The following is a 24,269-nucleotide window of genomic DNA, read 5'->3' on the forward strand; positions in this document are numbered from 1 at the left end:
CCCCGGGGGGGGGCGCCGCCGCGGGCCGGGGTGGCGGCGGGGGGGGGGGGGGGGGGGCGCCCGCTGTTCGCACAGCGGGGGTGCTTTTGCATTTTTAATAACTTTCAGAAAACCATTGCGGGCACCCACCAAAATGCACGCGTGTTGCGGCTCATTTGAGCGATGCGCGAAGGCGCTGCTGGCGATTGAGGGCGACGCACCGCGCATTGCCGCTCCCGGGCGGCAGCTCAATCGGCGCAGCGCCCTCAGGCACGTGGTAGGCCTCGTTCTTGTCGAAAAGCAGGTTGAACCCCTTGCCCGACGCAAACCACGCCGCGCCCCACAGCGGCGCCGCCGGCACAAACACCGGGAAAAGCTCGGTCGCTTTGAAGGCTGGCGCGAGGTTGACGCGCTGGCCGTTGAGGACCTTGGTGACATTGTGCAGCTGACCCTCTGTGTTGGCCCCGAGGGCGGCGACGCAGCCGTTGCGATACCGCACCAGAAGCGTGGATGGACCACCCGTCAGCCCCACAATATCGTAGTCCGTCTCCGACGTCTGTGCACCCATGCGCGCGGCGAAGTACTTGAGCGCCGGGCCCTGGTCCACTGCCGCGAAGCGCGGCGACGGGATCATGACACCGTACTCAGGCAGCGACCCTTGAATCAGGAGCTCGTTCTTGGCGCTCAAAAAGGCGGCGAGGCTGCCGACACAGGCGATGTCCTTCACGCGAATCAGCTTTGGCGCGCCGTCCACCGTATGCGGCGCCTCATCGCTTCCGTGCTGCTGGAAAGAGCGTATGAGGGGGATGGGCACCGGGTCGAACGCGTTCGGCGGCAGCTGGCCACCGTTTGTCGCGCCGCACCCAAACACGCGTCCCTCCTTCGTGAGAAAAAGGGTGAAGGAGTTGCCGAGGGCCACTTTGACGACGCGCATGCCGCGCTCCTCGAAGAACGCGATCCGTGTCGGCGACATTGGCGCGTCGCTGTTGCCGATGCCGAGCTCCCCCCAGTTGTTGCATCCAAATGCGTAGAGTCCGCCGTCGCTCAGTGTGGCCACTGCGTGATTGAAGCCGCAGTACACGGTCTCTAGCACACTCGCCCGCCCTGCTGGCCACCACGACGCCGTCGGATCCCATTCCATGAACCCGCGCACGCCGTCTATGCGCTGCTTGTGCCCCACCCCCAGCTGCCCCATGTGGTTGTTGCCAAACGCAATGACACGGCGACCGTTGCGCTGGTAGACCAGGGTGAAGTTCGAGCCGCACGCGACGCGGATGACGGAGGAACCGGTTTGCGGAAACGCCCCGTCGAGGTCGATGTAGAGCGGGTCAAGATCGGCCACGACGGACGAGGCACGCACGACGCTGCTGCTTCCGCTGCCATGGCGAGTGCTGCTGCGGGAGAGAGATGGGGAAGCCGCCGCGTCACCGCCGCTGTCCTCCACTTCCGAGTTCAGTGCCCCGGTCTGTCCGTACCGGTTGTCGCCGACGGTGATGAGGTTGCCCTCACGCGTGAGCATGGCCACGTGCTTGTGTCCCGCTGCTGCATCGACCACGTCGTAAAACGGCTCTGGGGCGCTCAACGGAGAGGCAGGAGCAGTCGTGAGGGGCGGCCGCGCGGCGTGCGCTTCCGTTTCCTCTCTCTCGAAGCGGCGGTACTTCGCCGGGTCAACGTCGCATGGCGAGGGAAGGGTCTTGAGGAACAGCTCTGCCGGCGGGGACGGCGCGTGGCCACAGACGGAGCCCATGCCAATGATTCGCGTGTGCAGGCGACGCAACATCGCTCCACGCGCGCGCTTTCCTTGTGTGTCTGCGTTGCTTCTGTGTGAGGAGGTGAGCACGAGGGCGTGGACTAGAGAGAGGCAGAGAGACGGCGCGTGCTCACATGGAAGGAGTTAGGGCAGTGGATAGCACGCGCACAGCTAGGCCCCACGTCTAGTAGCCGGGCCACCTCACGTTGGCATGGTGAGCGGCATCGTCCTCGGCACCTGGCGGGCCAGAAGTGCGGAAAAAGAATAAGGGAAAACCCGTGAAGCGTTTCGGATTTCTCGCGGCGCCGCAGCTTTTGAAGACGCGGCACTCGCCAAGGACACAAGATGTCCGCAGAGTGGATCGCCGATGAAGTGTCGCGGCTCTCACAGCATCGGTGGTGGTGGTGGTGGAGGGCAGCAGTGGACATCGAGGAGGGGGGAGGGGAAAAAAGAAGGCCGACGTCACCAGCACAGACAACGATGATACACATTCACGCACACGCAGCAGAGGACAGGAGGGCGCCCCGCTGCCTGTGCGCACGCTACGTTGTGGAGATGCTGAACTTGCCACGCCGGACCTGGCAAGCGAGAAAACGGGAGAGCGACACGTACTGGTAGGCGGCCATGGTCAGGAGCACGAGGGCGTTGAGCACCAGTCCTGCCGCCATGATCTTTGCCAGGGAGTTCAACTTCACGCGGTCCGACTCACCGACAAGCTGCAGCGCGTTCGCCTCCTGCGCGAGACCGAAGAGGATGGTGCCGTAGCGGTGCAGCTCCTCCTCCATTGCGCTTTCCACCTTATTCACCGCGTCTGGGTCCACCTCCAGCACGTCGCGCTTCATGATATTGAACCGCACCCACTTGGGCGAGAAGGTGGAGAAGCTGTTGTCGAAACATACAGACACCTCCTCTGGCAGCCCGTGGCGGGTCTTGAGGATGGGCGGCGCCGTGTAGCTGTAGCTGCCGTCGGTGGCGCGCTGCCACGTGTTCAGCACCGTCTCGCGCTGTCGGTCCCGCAGCCCGGCAAAGTGGGCGTTGTAGTGGAAGCGGCTCAGATCCATGGTCCTGCCCACCGGCGGCGTGAAGCGCACCTTCATCACAGCGTTGACGTCGAAGGCGCCGCCGTCGGTGACGCGGAAGGTAAAGCCCAGAGTGCCGCCCGCCTCCAAGACTTCGGTATAGCACTCCGTCTCCCCGGCCTCTATCTTCGACCCGTACGTTGCAGCCGTGACGATGATCGAGCTGGAATGCAGCAACAGCAACAGGAGAGGGAGAACCACATTGCCCACCGGCGCCAGCATAACGCCACGCGCAGCTCGGCGAAAGGGGAGCATATCAGAGCAAGGAGGGGAGGGGCACGTGAGAGGGTACGACCACGTGCGGTGGAAAACTGGGCTTCGGGGGGGGGGGGGTAGGGTTTCGATTTGTCTAGAAACGCTGAGCAAGAGACGACTTCAAAGTTCTTTTATGCTGTGCAGCTGGATGCACACACACACACACATACACGCCCGTACGATGCACGGCTTCTTGCGTGCGCGCCGATGCAATCCTGTACGGGTGTTCACGAGGGGTACGAAAGCCCCGAGAGCAACCGGGAAAGGCAAGACCACGGAGGACGAGGAGATAGACAGAGAGTCAGGTTTCAGAGAGGAGAGACCATTCCCTGCCCTCTCTGTCGACACAGAGTGAGGCGGAAGGGGATGTGAGCATCGGGCAACAAAACAGCGGCCCATTACTCCCCTCCCCTCAAAGAAAAAGTGATAACATCAACCACTGGGCGGCTCTGCTGAAAGTACACGGGCGAGGAGGGACAGGGGCGGTGGTGGTGGCTGGGCGCAGCAGCCCAGCCCGTCAAGCGAGCGATGCGGCTCTACTCCACCAACTCACCTTCGCCTCCCCCTTTTTCTTTTGCAGGCTGTGAGGGGGCACATCGACTGTCCGTTCACATCGTCATCGATGCGTTTCTTTTTCTTCGCTTCGCCGATCGACTACAACAGCTTCCCGGTACACATCTTGCGGATCTTGCGGACACTGTGGAAGCACATGGAGTCCACTAGGCCCACCACGGTCAGCACTCCACCGCACACGGCGCACAGCTGCAGCACAAAGTGAACCAGAGAGGGGTACGGATGCCTCTCCTGAACCAGAATGCGCACAGGAGAGAGGTCATACGTCATGAACACGCCAGGAACGATCTCCTGCTTCTTTGGCGTCTGCGACACCGCCTTCGCCGCCTCACTCGGGGTGAAGTGGTGCGTGGCCGAGTACTGATTCGACTCCACCGCGTCTTGCAGGCCTGTGATGAGGGAATAGCGCTGGTATGTGGTCGGGACGAGCTTCACAAAGTAGCTGAAGCGGCCGTTCATCGCATCCTTCGCGTCCCCGCTGAGGGCAGACCCTTGCGCGGTGCCGTCCAGCGGATTCTGCTGGCCTGGGAAGGGGTCGCCAAACTCGAGGGTGTGCACGGTGTGACTGAGGTCCAGCTTGCGGGTGGTGCTACCCATGAGATCGTGCATCCGCCGACCAAGGGTCTCGTAGATGCGACCGGGAATGAACTGCAGGCTGCCAGTGGCGCGCGAGGCCGCAAAGGTCGCGTACAAGTTGCACCCCTCCTTTCCAGAAGCAGCGGCGGCCATCTTGATGCGATCTTCGGCGCACTGCTCCACGCTGATTTCATCGATGTCCAGCTTCCACCCTCTCCGCGCGTACGCCTGCCGGACATCCTCGCAGGTGTGACAGCAATCTCCCGGGTTGCGCTCAGCGCCGTAGCAGCTGGGGCAGTTTTCCTTCTCCGCCCCGTCCGCGTCGATCGCCTTGGTCATCACCTTCTTCTCATCCACCATGGCACGGGCGGCACTGATCACCTGCCCCGTCGCCGCGTCGATGCGCTGCTTCACTGTGTTGCCCTCAACGTCGTTCGCAAATACGCCAAAGATGTCCACGGCGTCCAGGGTGATGAGGTCGCACGGCACGTGGTTGAAAGTGACGTTGACGGTGACTTGCATGTCACCTCCGACCTTGGTGTCGACAAACATCTCTTGGTGCTCCTCGACTGAGAGGAAGTAGCGGACTTCGCCAACGAGGAGCCAGATAATGACGACAATAGCGACGACAGAGAGGACGCCGCCCGACACGGTGCGGTGCCGCGCATCCTGCTCGAACTTGCGGTCGAACTTTGGGAAAACGTCCAGGCGCTTCAGCTGCCGCATCGTGTGCACGCGTTTGGTCGAAAGGTAAGAGTGGCTGAGTACCAACCAACGTGCGCGTGTGTGTAGCACACGAGCGGTGCCTGGGTGTACCTGTGGTGGTTGGCGTAAAGGGGCAGCGGTGGTGGCGGCGTGGCGAAGGAGATCGGAGGCGTTGGATGGAGAGTTGACAAAGAAAGGCGGCATCAAGACTGACTGGAAGGGCAGGAGCCAGGTTGCAGACAACCTTGGTGGTGAGAGACAGGGTAGACGGGGCTGATGCACGCCGCCACACTCGCATCGCGTCGTACGCCTGCGCTGAATCGCTGCAGCTCGGCATCATGACGTAATGCACGGGTTCACTGAAGAAAAGTAGCAGTGAGCGCAGTGACGGTCGCGTTGTGCCTTTTCCGTGTACTGCAGCGTGGTGTTCTCACTCGTTGGCTAATGAATCGTCCAGCGCATCGAGGCACCCGCCGCCCGCGCAGCGTCACACGCCCGTACGGATACAAATATGCATCAGTGGAGAGCAAGGAGGGCGTAGGAGAGCGCGCGCGGGGGTAAGGTAGAGAAAAGATGCCCGGATGCACACACACACACACACACAAGCCAAAGATCTAACAGGAAATCAAGAGGAGCACCATCCGCCCCGCATGCACGCACATGCGCACACGCAGAGAGGAGGAGGGCGGCAAATGGAAATAGAGGTGTTCTATGACGGAGACAGCTCACACAGGAGCACAAGCGATAGAGAACAACAAAAAAAGTAGCTTCAGCAGGCAATGGGCGCCACACTACACGGAGGCGATCTCCACCTTGCGCCGCTTCATCAACGAGTCCCTGGTATCGTTGAGGGAGAAGGCGACGCTCGTGCCACCAATGTCCTCATCTGGCAATCCACAAAACGCGTACGTTGAGTGCCCCTCGTATCGGGGAGCTGTGCCGTGCGCGCTGGTGTAGCTGTTTGTCAAGCTGCCACTCTCGTCGTCTATAGTGACGGGCTCTGCAGAGGAGGCGGACTCTTCGCGTCCCAAGTCTAGGACGATGCTCTTGTCAGGCGCAAAGGTGACCGCGCGAGACGCGGACCTACGACCGGTGGAGGGGTGGCGGTTGCCATCCTGTAGCTGTGCCAGCGGGCCGCGTTGCGTCATCTCGCGCAGCTGGCTGTCAAGCTTGCGGATCACCTTGTTGCCCTCCACGACCCGCTTCACCTCTACGTCGAAGTAGCGCTCCGCCCGAGCAACGCACTCGCGCCTGCGCCGCTCCACCTCCTGAAAGGCGTCCTGCACGCGCCTTCGCTCCTGCTCGAAGCTCTCCGCATCGCGCAGGATATACTCAGTGCCCTGCAGCTGCGACTGCGCGTGCTGGGCCTGTGCTTCCACTTGCTGGAGGTGGTTGTGCAGCATGGCACACTGCTGCTCCCTCGCCATGATCTCAGGCCTCAAGTCGATCACAGGCTCCGTGTAGTAGCGCTCCTCTTTCTCGAGCATCTGCGCCCACCCATGGCTGAGATAGAGCTGCTCCTCCTCTTGCTGCTTCCGGGTCACCTGCAGCTCCGCCAGCTTGGCTCGCAGCGTCATCTCCTCTGCCGCCATGGCCGCTTCCTCGGAGTCTATGGCGGCTACGCGAGTGGCAACAGGATCAAGCGTAGGGTACTGCGGCTGCTGGTAGCTCCACCTGCCCATCGCGTTGGCTTGCTGAAGGTAGGAGGCGGGGTTGACAGGCTCTGCCACGTGTGCCACCGCTGGCTGCTGCGAGGCTCCTTGAGAGTAGGGGTTCACCACTGAGGGCATGACGTAGCCAGAGAGCCGCGGAGATGGCGGCGGCGCCGCCGCTGCCGTCGTCGTAGGAACACGATTGAGAGAACTGCGGTCCACTGAGGGATGCAGACTCGCGCTGGGTCGCGGGTACCCCCCGGCTACGGTGATGGGAGCTCCGGCGGTCATCGCAGCAGCAGGGTGGGAGGAGGAGGAGGGGATGCGCAGTCCCTCCACCTCCTTTGCTGGAACTGTGTAGTAGGACGGCGCCGTGCCCTCGGGCCTGCGGTAGTACAGCGGCGGCGTGGTGGACCGCAGCGCCGAATACGGATGAGCAGACATGACGGAAAGATAGCTGGGGGGGGGGGGGTGGAATAATCTAACAAGAGTATAAGAAAGGATGTCTAGAGGCGGTACTGTGTATGCGCGTATCTCGCATGGATATAAGTAAAGGAGGGGGTGTGCAAGTGCCGTCTATCAGCAGCGGCCTAATCCATGTTAGCCCACTTTTTAGCGTGTGCGGGGTACGTTTTGGCAGTGATGGTGCGTGTGTAGGCAGTCGTGTGGAGTGTGGCCGCGAGGAAAGCTCTCAGACACGATGGAGCTGCGTGCGCATCAGAGAGAGGAGGAGGAGAGCGGAAAGACTACTGAAGAGGAAGTGTATAGTCGAGCGATGGGAACGTCCAGACGATGTGGTGGCCGTCCACCCTGAGAGTGTGACGCCCACCAGTCCCGGAGGGGGGGAAGGAGGTACAACAGAAGATGTTGATGTACAGCAGCAGCAGCGCCAGAGAGTAGGTGCACCACCTAGTCACTGCTGCCCCACTCGACACACACACACACACACGCAACTCACGCGCCCTCAACCACGAGTCAGTTTTGCGCATCCACTACAGAAACAGAGAGACAGGAGGGTCCGCTAGAGTATCAACGACATTCCTTCACCAATGCGCCCCCCCCCCCAACACACACACACACACACACACACACACACCAAACAGCCACAGCGACAGTGCCCGTGCACACCAAGCACGCAGCGATAATTACTAATACCGCCACCACAGCAAAGGAGAGGAGAAGGGGGGGGTCGAGAGCCAGAGAGGGAGAGAGAGAGAGGCAGGGGGGTGGCGGTGTAGACGAAAACGAGCACACCCTCGGCGATCCAGCGCACGAGAGGACGGAAAAACATATCGGTCACATCAGAGAGAGAGGGAGCGATCAGACGGCGGCACAGATACTCCAGCATACGCACAAACGCCGGAGTAACTCCTGGGCAATCCGTCTGTCGAGAATCTATGGCTTAAAGGGAGAGAGGGGAGGGGGGGGTCAGAGCGGAGGACAAGGAACTGGAAAGGGGTGGCGTGGGCAGCGGTCGAGAAAACTAACAAGGCTTGCTGCTCTCTCCACATACACATGCACACAGTCGCACGAGAGTGGTGGTACTTACTTACATCACATACACTTTCCTCCCCGCGCGCGCTATCCTTAGGAAGAGCGAGCTCGCCATCATCCACGTAGCGTCCCCGCTCACACTCATTTTTTCTTCTGTTGCTGCTGTTGCCGAAGCCGAGCTTCTATGAGACTGTCGCGCGCTTCACCGCAAAAAAAAAAACACCAAACCGCAGAGAGAGGGAGAGAACATATGAATATCAACGGCAAGGGAACAACACAGCGCCACAAGAAGCCATGTCCCCCATCTCAGCGCAAAGACGGCAGCTTGACGTGCACAGGGGTACACCAACCCCCCAAGAATTGCTCCCTAGCATGCCGCATCAATGGATGGCGTGGAGAACCACGACACCGAGAATGGGGAAGGGGTCGGAGAAACAAAGGTGCGCGCACGCAAGAATCCCTGCTTTCACCTCCGTCTCTTACCTCAAATGCCTGAAGACAAAACGGGCTGTCAAACTCCGATTCATGGAGTCCAGTGCCTTCTTCATGTGCGCCGCGTTCGTCTCGTTCACCTCTTTCAGTAGCCACCGCGGCTTCGACTTGAACCGATGCACAAACGGGTGAGCCGACCGCTTGTCCGTCTCCTCAAACGCGGGGAATGACGAGATGGCTAGCGTGCGCTCCTGCCAGTCAAACCGCAGCCCGACATCCCAGCTGTTGTCAAGGGCCGTGCGACGCAGCACCATCTCATTGTCCGTGAATGACTCCACGACCACGTTGCCGCTGGGCAGCACCAGTGCGGAACGGCGCACAAGAGTTGCGGCGGACGCCTCTTCTGCAGGCGGCACGGGCGGCTCTGCAGCAGCATGTACGGCCTCTACCAGCGGGGTGTCCATAGTTTCAGCGGGGGCGTGCGCTGCTGCCAGGGGCGCTGTGGCCGACACGGTGTAAGTCTGGCGCTTGTTTAGCCGCGCTGCCGCCAGTTTCGCGTGCTTCTTGATCTTCTGCTTCGCCGCCTGGCGCCGCGCAGGCGACGGGGAAGAGAAGGCGCGTGGCAGGAAGTCCTTCACGGGGGCCGCGACTGCCGCTTGTGCCGGTGCCACTAGCATCTCCGCATGCTGCAGCGCCTCTGGCGGCTGCACTGCTTCCTTGTCCACAGGCTCTGTCAAGCGCACCTCCGTCACTTCGGGTGCCGCCATCGTCGTCGTCGACTCAACGCACATCTCCACCTCAACCTCTGCCGCTTGTGCCTGCACCACCGTCTGCTGCTCAGTCGCTGAGGGGGCTTCCGTCTCCTCCACAGCCGTCGCCGCCTCCGCTTCTTTATGTAGTGGTGCATGGATTCCTGCGCCGCTTACTTCCGCAGGTAGATTCGCCTCTGCGGCCGTGGACGACGCTTCCGCATTCACGACTTCATCTACTGCTCCCGTGACGGCAGTGACGAGGTGCTGCGACAGTGGCCTGTGGGAAAGACGCTCCTTTGAGCACCCCCGCTTGCCGGCCCGCTTCGCCTTGCGAATCGCCTTCAGCAAGTCCCGCACGTTGGTGACGCGCACCACCTTCCTCTGGGCGAGCGCAGGGGCGCCCGTGTGCACCGCGACCGACTCTGAGTCAGGTGCTACTCCGCCGGTACACAGTGGTTTGACAGCCTTGAAGGAGGGCTCCTCAGCCGAGTTGGTTTCGGTGGGTGGGTGAGCCGCCATCGGCTGCGGCGCCTCGGTGGACGCCTCTTCCACTGCTGATGTAGCAGGGGCCGCCTTGCTTTCTGCGTTGAGAGTGCTTTTTGGCGCCACAGCTTCCTCTGCAGCGGCAGTCAGCTCGGCATCCACTGTTGTGCCGTCGCCTGCCACTTGAGGCGAAGGCTCGATCGCCTCCATGGCAGCACGAGTCTGAGGGACGGCGACTTGCACTTCCACGGCAGCGGCGGTCGTCTCAGTGGCCGCCGCCTCGGTCGGGTTGGCAGCCGGCACATCCTCGAGAGAAGTGAAGAAGCGCTTCCTTATCGACTGTGCAAGGCGCACCTTCATGCTCTTGGTCGCTACACGCGCCTGACCCATCAGACACTGCTCCTCTGCTGGGGCTGCGAAGAGGTCTGCACTCTTCGTTGTCTCGGTGAGAGGCGCCTCCGGCTCCACCGCTGCAGCTGCCGAGGCGGTAGATGCACGTGGTGGAGGCTGAGCCAACTCGACTGCGGGTGCCTCCACGATAGCCTCGACCACAGCCGGTGTCTGTCCCTCTGCGTGCATCACCCCTGTGGCCTCCATCGACTTCGTCTGCGTTGCGCTCACCGCCGCTGGGACATCTGTCGGTGCAGGCGTGCTCTGTGGCGCTGCCACCGGCGTAGACCACACCGATCGTGGCACCTCTGGGGGGCGGAAGCGCTTCGGAATGCGATTGTACGCAGCCAGCTCGCGCCGCCGGATCGCCGCCGCAGTTAGGCGCTTCACCTTCTTTTTTGCGGTACGCAGCTTGCGCTGCGCAGCGGGAGGAGTGGGGCCCTCCACTGGCCGAGCTGCGTCTGCCGTCGTGGCCGCCTCTCCGATCGACTCCGCAGGGGCTGCGACTTCGGCACCCTGAACAGCTTCCGGCACGGGAGCTGACGTCGCTTCAACAGTTGGCGTCGCAGGTGTTGGTGCAGTGGCCTCAGAGGAAATCGCCTCTGCAGCCGACGGTGCCTCTGCCACCGCGGCCTCCGGCGGGAGCTTCCCCCGCTTCATGCTTCGACGTCTCGCCATCGCCCGCGTGGCCGTTGCCTTCGTCTCAACCACGTCAGCCACGGCTACCGCTGCCGCAGTGGGGGCCACCACGGCCTCCACCGTCGGCGCCGTGGGCTCCGCTGCCGCTATCGTAGTTGCAGCGCCAATGCCCTTCAGAGTCACCGCAGCGTGCGCCGCCGCAGGCAGGGTGGAGGTCCCCTGTACTGACGGCGCTGCGTCACTTGCTGGGGGCTCTTCCAGCTCCGCGAAGAAGTGCTTCCTTTTCTTCGAGAGGCGGCTGATGGTGGCACGACCCAATGGAGCGACCGCAGCGGCAGAGGTCACGTGTGGGGCCGTAGATGGAGGCGTCGAGGAAGCAGAACGCTGCAGAGGCTCCACAGAAGGCGCCGCCACGGCAGGTGCAGTCGGTGTCGCGGGCTTCTCGGCCATCGTGAGCGTGGCTGCACTGGAGGCAGATGCTTTTCTGGTCACTGATGCTATTACTGCCGGCGCTGCTTCAAGGGTAGCCTCGGCGGAGACAAGGCTGCCACTGCTGTGCTGGAGCTTCGCCGCTGCTCCCTTTGCATGCGTCTTGGAAGTGCGGCGAGTCACCATGCGACGCGCAGCAGCGGGAGCGTGCAGCGCACCAGCAACTGCGGAAGTCTTCTTGGTGACTTCCTCCACTGCTGCTGTCAGCGTCACAGACGGCACGGCGGACGCAGCCTTGGTCACCGACAGCGCATCCACCGCAGCGTCTGAGGCCTGTAGATGCCTTTCTGAGGAGGCGGGTGGTGGTGTTGCCTCTGCTGCTGGTAGGGTCACATTATCATCAAGCTCTGCGAAGAACTTTCGCTTCTTGGGAATGCGGCTGATCGCGGAGCGGTGGGGAGTGGAAATCGGTGCTGGTGCTGGAGGGGACGACACCACCGTAGCAGCTGCTGGACCTTCTAGTTCTGACGCCGCCGAGCCCGCTTGTGCAATGTTTGACGCTGCTGCATCCGAGGTTGGCTCAACTGCGGCCTCAGCTGCTGGAGCCTCCACTGTTGCAACAGGCACCGTCTCCGGAGCCGCTGCAGGAGCCGGGGGCTGAGACGACGTGGAGGGAGTGATCGCCTGCTGCGGTGCGGAAATGGTGTTTCTATGATGCTTAGACTTGCGCGCGAGCGCCGCAGCTGCGCGTCGCTTAGCACGCAGTCGTCCACGATGTGCACTGATGGCTGCTCGCGGTGAATGCGCCGATGGTGCTGCTGATACTGGAGCAGCCAGCGGCATCGCTTCACCTGCGGGCACCGCAGAGGCGGTTGCGGCAACAGAAGCCGGCGTCACGTCAGGAGGGCACTGCACCTCGGCTGTGCGCACTCTTGTAAGGACGGTCGCGGCATACGTGGAATTCGGTGCTGGTGCTGCGGGGGTTTCCTCGACAACTGGCGCTCGCGCAACGATCGCTGCGGGCTCCACGGAGGTGGCCGCCGGCTGCACACATGTGGCGACAGGGGGCTCCACCGATCTTGGCGGTTTCGCTGCAGGCGCGGTCGCAGCGGGCGGCGGAGCCACTGGCGAGGCCACCGTCGCATGAGGAGCCGCGGAGGGCTGTGCTGCAAGGCACCGAGCCACAGCGGGGAGGTGAAGGCGCTTGGCGCGAGATCGGCGCGGTGCCATCACGTCTATGGAAGGAGTATGAACAGGTGAAAAATGAAGTGAAGTGCGTGCGTGTGCTTGTATCAAGACGTGCGGAGGCGCAGTGGCGACTTGTGGCGTGTGGTGTCGGTGATTGCGCCGTGCGCGTGCAGTCGGCGAGGAGTCAAGCCACTGCCACCATAAAAGGACAGAAAGTGCTTCTGTATGAGATGGGGGTGACTGGCCTCGATGTCTATGAGGCAGGAGGAGAGGGGGTATATGCTAGGCGGTGGCACCCACACGTACAGACGTACCCGCGGTGCAACCTGTGAAGGGGTCTATGCAGATGACGAGAGGAGAGGGAGACGCTCACACGCGACACAGAGCACATGCAGCAGAGTCGAGGGCTGCTTGCGTGAAGGAGGGATAGCGGCAGATGCACAGGGAAGGTTCCTGTAGCAGTGCTCAGGTTGTATGCCGTTACCGTCTTCTCGGCGCTGTGTATGTTCCGTTTTCCTCACCGGTGTTCCTTTACAAAGGATTTTGCGCGCATGCGTGTGTGATGCCGTTGAGTCTCGAAAGGAGGACAGGGAGAGGGAGAGGGAGAGAGGAAAAGAGAAGGAGAGGGGGGTGCAAACGGGAGGAGTTCGTGATGGGCGACAGGGGCGCTCCGTCAGGGCGTCCGTGGTTGGCTTCTCACCGGCAACATCCGCGGTGAAGGCTGGCGCGACGCAGAAAGCAGGCAGGCAAACAAAGAGAACATCATCGCCACCAAAGCCACCAAGACACATACACGTGCCTGCGCACCGACAGAAGGCACCTTGGTCTGGCCCGTGCACCGCACGCGTCGCCACTGTGCCGCCGTCGTCAAACATGACAGCTCGTTGATCCTCAGCGCGATCCGCTGGCTCACGAATGATGCGCTGCTCTGTTTTTCTCTCTGTTTGCCGTTGCTCTTCATCTCCGGGGGCCAATCACACGCGCCCGGGCACACACGCACACACACACACACACACAAACACACAGGCATGTGCCGGTGCGTGCGAAGACGACATGGACCTCAGCGCGAGGAAGAGGAGAGAGAGACCAGACGGCGACGCCCCTGACAGCGACACACAGGCGCACCGGGAAAAATTCCGGTAAACGCACGGATGCACCAGGACAGAAAAAGGGAATGGATGCCTTGTGAAGGATAGAGTTGTAAAGGGAGCGAGAAAGGAGAGGGGAAGCAGAGCTGACGGCGCTCCAACGAGCGAGGGCAGTGATGGCGGCAAGCCTCACACAGGGAGATGAGGGGGAGGGGGCGGAGCAACGGCAAATACTAGTGGATGAACCTCGAACAAGAGAACGGTAGGGCTGCCTACACGCTGGCGCTAGTGGTGAAACGAGGGAACAATGCCGATCAAGGCCGATGATTTCCCGCTGTTGCGCTCCTGCATTTTCGGCGCGTCTGTCTCCTTTGGGACAGCGAAGGGGCGCAAGCGGCAAAGTCGCATAGTTGAGCGAGGCCTCACCGATTGAGAGCAGTCACGATAAAAGAGAAAAGGTAAGCTGAAGTAGGCAAGCTCTCGATTCGCCACACGCGTGAGGATGTGATCGCGCAGCGGTACGATCAGTCAATCATGGCAGCCAACAACAACGGCCGAGGGCATGCTGGGCGCGGCTACGAAGTTCTTCTCCCTCGACTCTACACGCGACCGTCTGGGCGAGAGTGCATGGCCCTCGGGTTCCGCTTACAAGCTTCACAGAGCTAACGTATCGCTGAGACACGGTTGAACTAGAAAAGCGCCCTTGTGGGGTGGGGGTGGGGCGCACGGCAGGAGTAGACCCGTGCCGTCCATGAAAGACACCCGTGCGGTGGTGGCGGTGGACTGCGATTGCGCCAGCGAAACCATAAGGAGAGAGAGGCAAGGGTTGGGTGGGTGGGAGCAGGGGGAAAGGTCAGGGGGTTGAGGCGGATGGCGGGGATGCCGACACAGGGCTTGGCGTGCATTGCTTGGCACTTCAGTCGAAACGCATCAGCCGTTGAATAATGGAGAGAGAGACGCTGCGTGCACAGATGGCTCATCTGGCGTCCACCTTTGCGTAGGTTTCTCCTCTTGTGCTACCAGGAAGAGACGCGGAGAGCTCCAGTGCACGACGAAGGGGGGGGGGAGGCGCGGTGGAGAGAGTGCTCGGTCCCACCGTGATGGACCTTTGGGCCCTCGCGGCGTCCATCGTCTCACGTGCCCACGCACCAAAGCAACCAAGGCGCGCACTATCGAGGGTAGCGCCGCACTGCGAGCCGCTGCCGTTCTCCTCACGCGCCAGCGCCAATTAAAAAAAAAAAGAGTAGCGAAGATGCCCATCTCCCATGCCCCCTCTCGCTCTCGTTCGCGAGTGCGGTATTGCGTCTTCGTTGCATTGCATGTTACTGCCTCCAGTTATGACAGACCTGCGCGCAGGGCTTAAGCACGTCTACGCACTTCTTCACAGGCGCTCACATAATACACGCGCTTAAAGTGAGCATGAGCAGACCACCACCCGTGTGGTGTGGTGTGGTATGGTGTGGTATGGCTGCCCCATGCTTCCGAACTTGGACTGTAGTAGCAAACGGGGCACCGAAAGTCTATCGCGTGGCTACGTGTTTGTCTCTTCTCTCTCCAGGATGTCACCGACACCCCACATGCAGAGAAGACGCATCACAGCCACACGACCACACACGCACAGAAACACATACACCATAAGCACGTTGGTCAAATCACAGCCGCCATCCCATACGACAACTAAAGGGTCACTAACTTCCACATAACGAAAACGAAAAGAGAGAGGAGCGCCTAAAGGCATGAGAAAACGAAGCTTACGAATCTTTTTCTTGGGAGGGCGGTGGCGGTGGCGGTGACCGCACACGTCCGTGCCGGAGCAGGCGTCGACTACAGCAGCTATGGTGAGACGCAAGTTCTGTCACCGTGTGCCGACGAGCACGCACGTGTCCAGCCATCCTCGCACCACGAGAGAACAGGTGCGGCGATGGATGTGAGAAAAGAGACCAAGAACAGAGGCGGGGCAGGGGTTGGGGTAGCAGACACACCGGCAGCACCGAGGGGGGGGGAGGGAGGGGGGACGACGGGGAGAGGTGTGGGAGGAGCACCAAACGCCAAGATACCTTCCCCTTGCCCCTTTCCCGCTTTGTGTGCGTGTGGCTCTTGGTTGCCCTAACGTATTAAGCCATTGTTGTCTGAGCGCATCACCAACCGCAACACGTGAGGGAGGGAGGGAGGGACGCCAGAGAAGCGCAAGAAAAATAAAGGAAAGGAGTGATTGACATATGCAAGTACACATACACGTACACATACACAGCCTCACTGGAGCGCACGGTGCCCTATACGCAGTTGCATGCGCATCGGCGTGCACTGGGGACGCGTTTCGTGAGTGGGTGAGTAACGAAGTCGCCAAGAGCCCCCCCTCTCTCCCCCACAGAAGACCAAACAAAACAATGATGAGGTACACGTCTAATCACACGTAGGTTCGAGAACACAAGAGGGGAAAAGAAAAAGGAAAGAGGAGAGACATGAAAAAACAAGAGATGCCGTGATGATGCACTGGACTGCCCCCGCGATGTCGCCCCCGCCCCCACTCTCACCACCCCATACGACGGCCCCTTCTACGTCGTGCTAAGTGAGCAGCGCGGTGAGCGCGTCTCGCGTACACGCACGCGCGCACACAAAAGGCAGCGAGCGAGCGAGAGAGAAAGATTGTCAGCCGACAGGAGATTCACTGGGCACACCCACGAAGGAAAGGAAGAGGGTAGAACAGAAAGGAGCGGGTGCAGGGTGTCACCGCATCATCGGCGAGACCTCATCACTCTCTTGCCGAGCTCGATTCTGCACCGCCCTTTACTATCCTACTGCACGCTGCTACTTTACGGTCCACTCGTCACTGTAAAGGTGGACGCAGCCATGATGAGGTCCTCGTCGGGCTCCGGGGCGGTGTAGCGGGCAGTGTGGCGGAACCGGCTCGGGTCCGCAGCGGTGCTCTTCTTCACTTCCTCGCTCATGTTCCAGAAGGACGACGTCGAGCCACGGCCGAGGTCGCCGCTGCTGGCGCTCTCGTGCGGTGGCATGCCGCGGTGCTTGGTGTAGCCCGTCATGCTGTTGGCGGCACCGCCCATGCTGTAGAGCTGGTTGCGGTTGCCGAGGTTGTAGAGGTTGTCGTAGCTGCCGTAGTACTGCACTTCGGGGTGGTCGATGTGCGGGGCCATGGCGCGAAGGCCACGGGCCGGGTTGCGCGTGTAGCGCATCGAGGAGATGTCACCGCTCGACTGCGAGGACCGGATGGCTGGCCCAGTCGCAGACACAGTAAAGCCGCCGCCGTTGTTGAGGGCAGGCGACGAGTAGGTACTCGCGCCGCCGCCGGTGATGTGGGAGTACTGCCCCGGCATGTTGTTGCTTCCGGTGCCGGTGCCGGACGGGTTCGTGCGGCGCATGATCTCCGCCTGCGTCTTTTGCCAGCGCCCCCACGGAGTGCACTCGGGGCTCTTGTCCGCGTAGCTCACCTGGATGTAGCGTACCTTGTTCTCCTCCTCGTCTGGTGACGAGAAGGTGAACACGTTGTGCAACGCGGCGATGGCTGCATCCGCCTCCGTGGTTGTCTCGTACCAAACAAACGCCGTTGGGATGCGGCGCTCCTCGTTGGGCGTCACGGTGGTGGAGTGGCGGACGATGTTGAGGTGCAGGATCTTGCCATAGCAGCTGAAAACGGGGTAGAGGTCCTGCTCCGTGACGTAGGGCTCCAGCTGGCCAACAAAGATGCGTGCTTTCGACTGAGACACGGCGTACCGCGAGGGGCGGGCGTTGTGTGACATGGCTGGTGAGTCTGCGAGGGGTAGAGGGTGAGGGAGAGCTTGGAGGAGGGAGATGATGTACTCGTTGCGCTACGCAGCACGCAGGAGCGCGGAGGTGCGACGAAGAACAAAAAAAAAAACAAAAAAAAAACCGCGTCGGAGACACGTTACAAGGGAAGAAGTGATGTTCAGCAGATCTGGTTGGCGACGTGAAACAGCTCACAACGCCAGCACACGCGCCCAAGCAAAAGCAGTTTAGTTAAACGAGTCAACCGATAGATAGACAGGCGGATCCGACTCTACGTATAGGCGAATGGTGCTGATCGTGCTACGAGTTTTATGGGCGGCTCGAGAGGGGCGGAGGGGAAACAGACAGAGACGGAGGGAAAGACGCGAAGGAGTGATGGTGGTGGCCGGCTCCGCGTGATCGTGTCGCGCAAGTACAAGCGAAAAAGAAAATGAGACAAGGTATTTATAAACGTCACGTACTTTAAGACAGGCACGTCGAGAGGAACAACGCTCGACTTGAACGGCTCGCCCCTTTTTTTCCGGACCTTTTCCCTCGTCTGAAGAGGGAGAGGTATGCAGCACACACAACAACCAAAAAAAAACAAAGGCGCGGATCGCTCGATGGTCCTCTCACAGGCGCATGCTCCTGCACTTGCACACACACACACACAGACACGCAGAGAGAGAAAGAGAGACAGGCAAACGGAGGAACACGCGGCTGCCTGTGACTACACGAGGAAACAAAACAAAACAGAAACGAGAGAGGCGAGAGTGAGTTGTCGAGAGAGATGCGTAGCAGCTGCGTTAGACCCTTTTCTCCCCAAACACACACACACACACACACACACACACACAACCGACGACGACAAGAATCAAAAATGAGGAAGGTGAAAACAAAACGAAAGCGAGACACCCAAAGAACGCCGGGAGAGAGGGAGGGAGGGAGGGACAAGGGATTGAGGGCGATCGGAAGGATGCACGGGGGGAGAGACAGCTGAAGCGCACTCAGAGAGAGAGAAGGGCGACAGCGTGGCGAAACAGATGAAGAAGCGGGGCGGAAGAGAGAGAGGGGAGAGAGGAAAGGAGAGAGAACACAGGGGAGCGAAGGAAAGAGAGCTAGACAGCAGCAGCAGCAGCGGAGTGGAAGGAGATGGAGAGGAGAGAGGGAAGATACAAACAAACACACGCCCCTGTGTCGCAGACACCACTACGGGCCGCTACCACACCAAGAGCGTAGCAACAGGCGCAGCAGTGGATGAAGCGGCAGCGAAGACACTAGAGCAGACGGAGAGCAAAGAGAAAACGAAGCGGCAGAATGAAGGGTCGGGGAGGGAGGGGAGGTGCGCGTGTGTGTGTGTGTCAACAACGTGTGTGCTCAAGTGGGTATGTGTGGTCTGCTGTTGTCGCTCTCTCTCATATATATATATATATGTATATATATCCTTGTGCTAGAGATGATGGGGGCGTGGCTACCTAGACCGTATTTCAAGTGCGTGCGGGGTATGTCGTCGCGTGAATGACCGCAACAACTGTGACGGGGTCTACGCGGCGGTTGCGTGCGTGGCGGCGAACAAGGCGAGCAGGTCGTTTTGCCCGTTTGTTTGTCTGGTGAGCGTTTCTCCGTGGATCAGCGCGAGCGAGGCCACGCAGTGCCGCGCGCAAAAGGAAGGGAGCTACAGGCTGAATGATGGACTTGGACAAGGTGGGGAGTGGAGGAGGAGGAAGGGGAAGAGGAGAGAAGCGAATTAGGAGTCCCACGTACGCCCACGGGAAGAAAGGAACGGAGAGAAACACGCACACACACCCACGAGGGAGGACGCACGAGTCACGGGCGCAGTGAGCGGGCGTGTGGAAGCAGCGAAAGACGAGATGGAAACAACAAAAAAGGGGGTAACGGCAACACCAAGAAACGAGAACAGGAATGTCAGAGTGAACGCAAACAAAATTTCTTCGATGTGGGTCGGCATGAGAGGTTGTACGCAGCGCACGGCATCCATGCGCGCGTGGATAAGGGAGCGAGAAAGAGGGAGGGACGAACGGAGGAGTATGGGAGGAGACGAAAGGCGTCAAGAATAAGAGCAAACCGACAAGCTGATGGGCATTGAACAGTGTTGCGGGCTCACAAGAGGCGAGACTCCAATCACCTGCGTGCAAACGCAGAGTCTCGCGCTAGCTGGAATGGGAGGAAGAGGGGAGGGTAGCCGAGGCTTAAAAAAAAGGCTTCCCTCAATGGAGTTGAACACAACAGCGGCCCGGAGTTGCGAATTCTGGAGACGTGCTAGTCGATCGTACAACCCCCCCTCTGCGCTGAACACAAGAAGAGAGCTTGGGCCGTGAGCAGCTTCTCGCCCCTCGTGCGTCTTTTCGTTTTGGTGACGGCGGGGAGGGGGATAGGTGGAACGCTTCTTTCGGTTCTCTTCTGCAGAGATGATCGTAATATACAGGTGCACCAAGCAGCCACAGATACAGACACACACACACACACACACACACACATGCATTGCTTCCTTCCAGCTTCTCTTTCCTTTTCACTTATTTTCCTTCATGGAACTTACTCATCATTGAAGAAGGCCATGGCTTCCTCGTCCACGGCGTCTGTCCATTCCTCATCTTTCCCTGTCGCCTCCGCTATAGTCATTTCGGCAGCCACACCCTTAGTCGTGTCTGCAGATAACGCCGGAGGCAGCGCAAAACTAGCGGCGGCGCTTGGCCCCTCTGTCGCCATGATAGATTCTTCTGTGGTGGTCTCCACAGCCCCGGCGACGACGTTGACCATTGCCGCCTTCGATGTTCCCGAATGCGTCGATTTCGCCTCTGCGACGGTGATGTGGAGCGGTGCCGCGTGCACGAACGCACCTTCGGCGGCAAAGAAGAGGATTTGCTGCGCCGATGTGGCATCGAATGGTAGCGACGAGGTCAACCGGTGACGATGCCGCCCCGCAGTGCTGCTAGAGCTGTGTTGGTCGTCACGGATAGATCCGGTCGAGTGCGCAGCTTCGACAGCGATATGGAGAGACACGGGAGCCTCATGCCAGCACACCTCTCTGTTCATGATGATTCCTCCGCGCGCCCCAAATCTCACTACAGCACATGCAGCTTCGAGTAGGAAAAGTGCGGTCGGAGAAAGACAACACAAAACGGCGGACGGTAGTTGTGACGCGCGTGGGCGATGGTCACGGCGAAAAGAAGCAGAAGAGAGGGAGAGAGCGACCAGTGGATAAGAGCATGCCCTCCCCCGACACACATGTATAGTGGGCATTCGAGTATAACTGCAGTGGGTGGAGCGCCGGTGCGTTTTCGTGAAGGAATTCACGCGCTTGAGCAGAGCAGAGACGAGAAGATCTCGCCTCTATTCTGTTCAGCTAATGCAGCCTGCGCTGCTCATCACACGCAGGACCGTGGGAAGTGCGCCGACGGCGGGTCATGGGACTCGCCATGGTCGCGGTGTTGCTCAGCTGAGTTTTAGCCGTGTTCTCCGAGCGCAGTCCGAGAATAAGAGGATGTAAGAGCCCTTGACCGCAAGAAAGGGTGCTTCCATGTCCCCCTCTCTCTGATGGAGCTCGTGCGTTTTCGTTTTCAGGTGTAGCTCTCCTCTTTCTCAGCTAACGGTAAAACGTGGATCCTACAGCCGCCGCCGCCTCTTCACTAAAGGCGTAAACAATCCCACTCACATGCAGTCGTGAAGCCGACCCACAACGTGGCAACCACAAGAGCCGTCGCACGGGGTCAGGGAGGGAAGGAGCAGGGATACAGCGAACAGAGACAGAGCTGCGCACGTGAGGATTCGCCGTCCCAGATCCGGAAAAGGAAAGCAACAAAGGCGAAAATCATAGTTACACCACAGATGGAAGGCTGCATTACAGGTACACGACCACTCAGCATACGTGTGCACGCAAGCGGGCACGTGGGAAGAGGCGAGAGAGTTGCAACAGGGACACGCGCGAAGGGGTCTCTTGCGAGAGGCGACTATGAGGGGGGCGCGCTGCCCACCCGAACACGCATCGCATTCTCCTCGAGCAGGCGCGAGGGGTGCATTACTTAAATCCGTGCTTGCTTTCACACACGCAATTTCGATTCTTTTCAGACAAGGCGGGTTTCCTTTCCTTCCATGCCTGCACAGAAATATAAAGGGCACCTATGCAATTTGCGTGCACACAGAGGCACACGTGCACGGACGCACCACCACTGCGGCACCATTCCTCGCGCGCCAGAGGAGAAGCCGTAAGCAAACTACCACGCTCCCTTTCCAGAGCCAGGCTAGCACCTTCATCTCAACAAGCCCCAGGTGGCTGCACACAATGACTAAAAGAGGAAGCAATCCTCAGAGAGAGAAGAGAAGAAGGGAAGAGCGCAGATACAATATATCGGCGATGCAACTTCACACGTGCTCACAGAGACACCGACACTCCCGCAGCACACCACGAGACGGACGAAAGCGAGGAAGGGGAGGGGGGAGGGGGGAGGGGGGAGACCCCAAACACCACCAAAACGCTCCGTGCAGGCTCACAGCAGTGCGCGAAAACAGGAAAACGGGGGAGGGGATGGGGGAGTGCGACGTCAATGACAGAGCCGCAAGGCGGCTAAAACGGCCCCGCTGCAGCGTACCGTATAGTAAAGAATACGCCACCCGCTTTTCCCCTCGCTTTCTCTCATCACTGGGTCTGTTCGAATGGCGCATGGCATGTGTGCACACGCCAGCTAGCCGGCCGCACTACTTCGTCCAGGGGGAGAGGAAAGGGTGAAGGGGAATAAAAGGGGCAAGGGAAACCGCACCAACACGACAGTGATGCGGAGATGCGAGGGCAAAACAGTGAAGGCCATACACACAGCCACACGAGCCCCCTACGAGCCCACGCACCCCAATTCAAACGAAACAACGCAAATCTACGGAAGGCAGAGGGCTGGGGGACAGTGGAGGGGGACCGCACCCTCTGACTTGGTCCATGATGCGGATAAACGGATCCGACAATGGGCCCCAAGCAAAAGGCACAGACACACACAAAGGGTGGGGATAAAGGCGCAGCACGGCCAGCGACGACGTCCATACGCACATACGCATGCTCTAGACAGGGAGGGGGGGGGCGGAGAAAATGGAGGAGCACACACATTGGAGTCATTAAGGAGTGGGTGGGGAGGGCGGCGGTGGAGCAACGAGCGGGAGCTTAAATCGGAACGTGGGGGGGGGGAAGCTAGGGGAGGAGGTGGTGGTGAATGGGACACGGAAGGGAGAGAAAGAGTCAGAAAGGGGAAAGGGGAGGAGTGCAGTGTGGTGGGGTGGGGTGGGGTTTCGCTACGCAGAGGAAGAGAAACAAAGGAAAACGAAAGGAGGCGTGTGAATGACCGGAGACGTACAGCTGTGTGTTTGCGCGTGCCTGCTCTCTCGCTGCGGTGCCCTGCCCCTGCGGTGGGCGGTGCCGACGACACCGTATGCGTACCGACAAGAAGAAAGGAGAGGCGCGCGCAGAAATGCGGTAGTGGTGCAGCACGCGCGCACCACAACAAACAATAAGAGGGACGGGGCACCGGGGAGGAAGAGGAGAAGGGCGAAGCGCCGAGCGCTTGTGCTCATGTGCGATACGAACTGTTTCCACGTGCCTGTGTAGCTCTGGAAGTGGTCGTGGTGGCGGAGCGCTCGCGAAGGGAGAGGCGTACCAGAGAGGGGCACGGTGACTTACATCACTATGCAGCATCCGTGCTTATCCTTCTCCTTGCCCTTGATCATCGGGTGCGCATCATTGTTCTCGTGAGGCGCCGCATTATCCTCCATTTCCTGGTTAGCCTCCTCGATGACAGCAGCGGAGTCGCTCCCTGTCAACTCCATTTCCACCCGAGAGGCCGCGTCGGTGAGCCTCCCGGATCTCTCGGCCTCTTCGGCCGCGGGTGAGGGTTCTGTCGGCGGCTCATGATCGACTGCCTCCTCGACAGCGGGCTGCATGGCCAAGCCGTTGGCGGGCAGCTCCGGCTCTGGACACTGCTTCTCCGGGCTAACACGACCATCTTCGGCAGTCGACATAGCGGCGGCTTCGGGCATGGCTTTAGGGGTGGCGTTCGGCATCTCGCTCTCCTCCAGCTGCGTGTGGGTATGGCTCTTGCGGGCCTCGCGAGAGAGGCTTCGCCTGCGGCGTACCTCATTCGGCATCCGCACCAACACGCGCGAGACCGTCTGCTTCGGCGCCGCCTCGCCGTAGGAAATGATCGGTGCCTCGTGGGACCCGTTACGCGCCTGCGACGATTGACGAGAGCGGCGGCGCTCCCTCACCTCCTCGGGCAGCGTCACGTGCACCTGGTTCTCCGCTGCCATTTCTTTGGCAGCCATCGCTTGCTCGGTCGAGTGCTGCTGCGAGATCTCGTTGACGGCGACTGCCCCTCCGGTCTGGCTGAGCATGATGAGGGAGCTGTAGCGGTGAAAAAAGAGGCGTGTGTTTAACAGCGTGAGGGAGGAAAGGAGAGGGGGATGGGGGTGGAGCTGCAGCAATGAGGGCCGTGTGGGGTGATGGTGGGTGGGCAGGACGGGGAATGGCACTGATGTGTACGCGCACCAAAGGAAGTGCTAAATGAACAAACAAGGAACTCGCTGGCGCGGAGACGGAGAAGCGCGATGTGGCGATGCAGTGATGGTGGTGGCGGGCCGATGGCGAAGATGATCAAGCATGCCCTCTATCTCTGCCCATCACACGATGTTTGCGTCCATGTACGTGTTGACGCAGCGGAAGTCATGAGGGTTGTGGAGAACGAGAGAGAGAGTTCTAAAAGATGCAGCGATAGGGGGGGGTGCACACCAATGGTCGTCGAAGGAAGCGAGGGCAAGAGTAAGCGTCTTCGACCACCGAGGTGGCACAAGCTGCATGACAATGCACACCGCACTACCGCCAGTACCATACCGCGCGTCCCAGAGTCGATCACGGCATGCGGACGATGTGCCCTCCCCCTTCTTTGGAGAGATTTCGCTGCGCTCATGCCGTCTAGCGGAATGAGCGCATCACGTCCGCGGAGAGAGGGGAGGGAAAGCCAAAAGCCAGCGTCGAGGGAGGTGTGTGTGTGTGTGAAGGGAGGGAGGGAGGG

The 24,269-nt window shown here is 60.4% G+C and overlaps 7 protein-coding genes across 7 annotated transcripts; all 7 read right to left on the reverse strand.

Annotated features, from left to right (window-relative positions):
* Positions 1–151: 151 nt before the first annotated feature.
* Positions 152–1,759, reverse strand: LDBPK_312810 (hypothetical protein, conserved; the record flags this gene model as incomplete). The annotated part of the gene is made up of 1 exon (XM_003863319.1): positions 152–1,759. One exon carries the CDS (start codon positions 1,757–1,759, stop codon positions 152–154), a length of 1,608 nt encoding a protein of 535 aa, XP_003863367.1.
* Positions 1,760–2,271: 512 nt separating this feature from the next.
* Positions 2,272–3,063, reverse strand: LDBPK_312820 (hypothetical protein, conserved; the record flags this gene model as incomplete). Its single annotated transcript, XM_003863320.1, has 1 exon — positions 2,272–3,063. The coding sequence occupies one exon, from the start codon at positions 3,061–3,063 to the stop codon at positions 2,272–2,274; it is 792 nt and encodes a 263-aa protein (XP_003863368.1).
* Positions 3,064–3,717: 654 nt separating this feature from the next.
* LDBPK_312830 (hypothetical protein, conserved) lies at positions 3,718–5,121 on the reverse strand (the record flags this gene model as incomplete). Its single annotated transcript, XM_003863321.1, has 1 exon — positions 3,718–5,121. The coding sequence occupies one exon, from the start codon at positions 5,119–5,121 to the stop codon at positions 3,718–3,720; it is 1,404 nt and encodes a 467-aa protein (XP_003863369.1).
* Positions 5,122–5,708: 587 nt separating this feature from the next.
* LDBPK_312840 (hypothetical protein, conserved) lies at positions 5,709–7,013 on the reverse strand (the record flags this gene model as incomplete). The annotated part of the gene is made up of 1 exon (XM_003863322.1): positions 5,709–7,013. The coding sequence occupies one exon, from the start codon at positions 7,011–7,013 to the stop codon at positions 5,709–5,711; it is 1,305 nt and encodes a 434-aa protein (XP_003863370.1).
* Positions 7,014–8,542: 1,529 nt separating this feature from the next.
* LDBPK_312850 (kinetoplast-associated protein-like protein) lies at positions 8,543–12,418 on the reverse strand (the record flags this gene model as incomplete). Its single annotated transcript, XM_003863323.1, has 1 exon — positions 8,543–12,418. One exon carries the CDS (start codon positions 12,416–12,418, stop codon positions 8,543–8,545), a length of 3,876 nt encoding a protein of 1,291 aa, XP_003863371.1.
* A 3,859-nt stretch (positions 12,419–16,277) lies between these two features.
* LDBPK_312860 (hypothetical protein, unknown function) lies at positions 16,278–17,219 on the reverse strand (the record flags this gene model as incomplete). The annotated part of the gene is made up of 1 exon (XM_003863324.1): positions 16,278–17,219. The coding sequence occupies one exon, from the start codon at positions 17,217–17,219 to the stop codon at positions 16,278–16,280; it is 942 nt and encodes a 313-aa protein (XP_003863372.1).
* A 5,659-nt stretch (positions 17,220–22,878) lies between these two features.
* LDBPK_312870 (hypothetical protein, unknown function) lies at positions 22,879–23,592 on the reverse strand (the record flags this gene model as incomplete). Its single annotated transcript, XM_003863325.1, has 1 exon — positions 22,879–23,592. The coding sequence occupies one exon, from the start codon at positions 23,590–23,592 to the stop codon at positions 22,879–22,881; it is 714 nt and encodes a 237-aa protein (XP_003863373.1).
* Between the last annotated feature and the right edge of the window lie 677 nt (positions 23,593–24,269).

This window comes from Leishmania donovani, chromosome 31 (genome assembly GCF_000227135.1).
Source record: "Leishmania donovani BPK282A1 complete genome, chromosome 31".
NCBI classification, from domain to species: domain Eukaryota; phylum Euglenozoa; class Kinetoplastea; order Trypanosomatida; family Trypanosomatidae; genus Leishmania; species Leishmania donovani.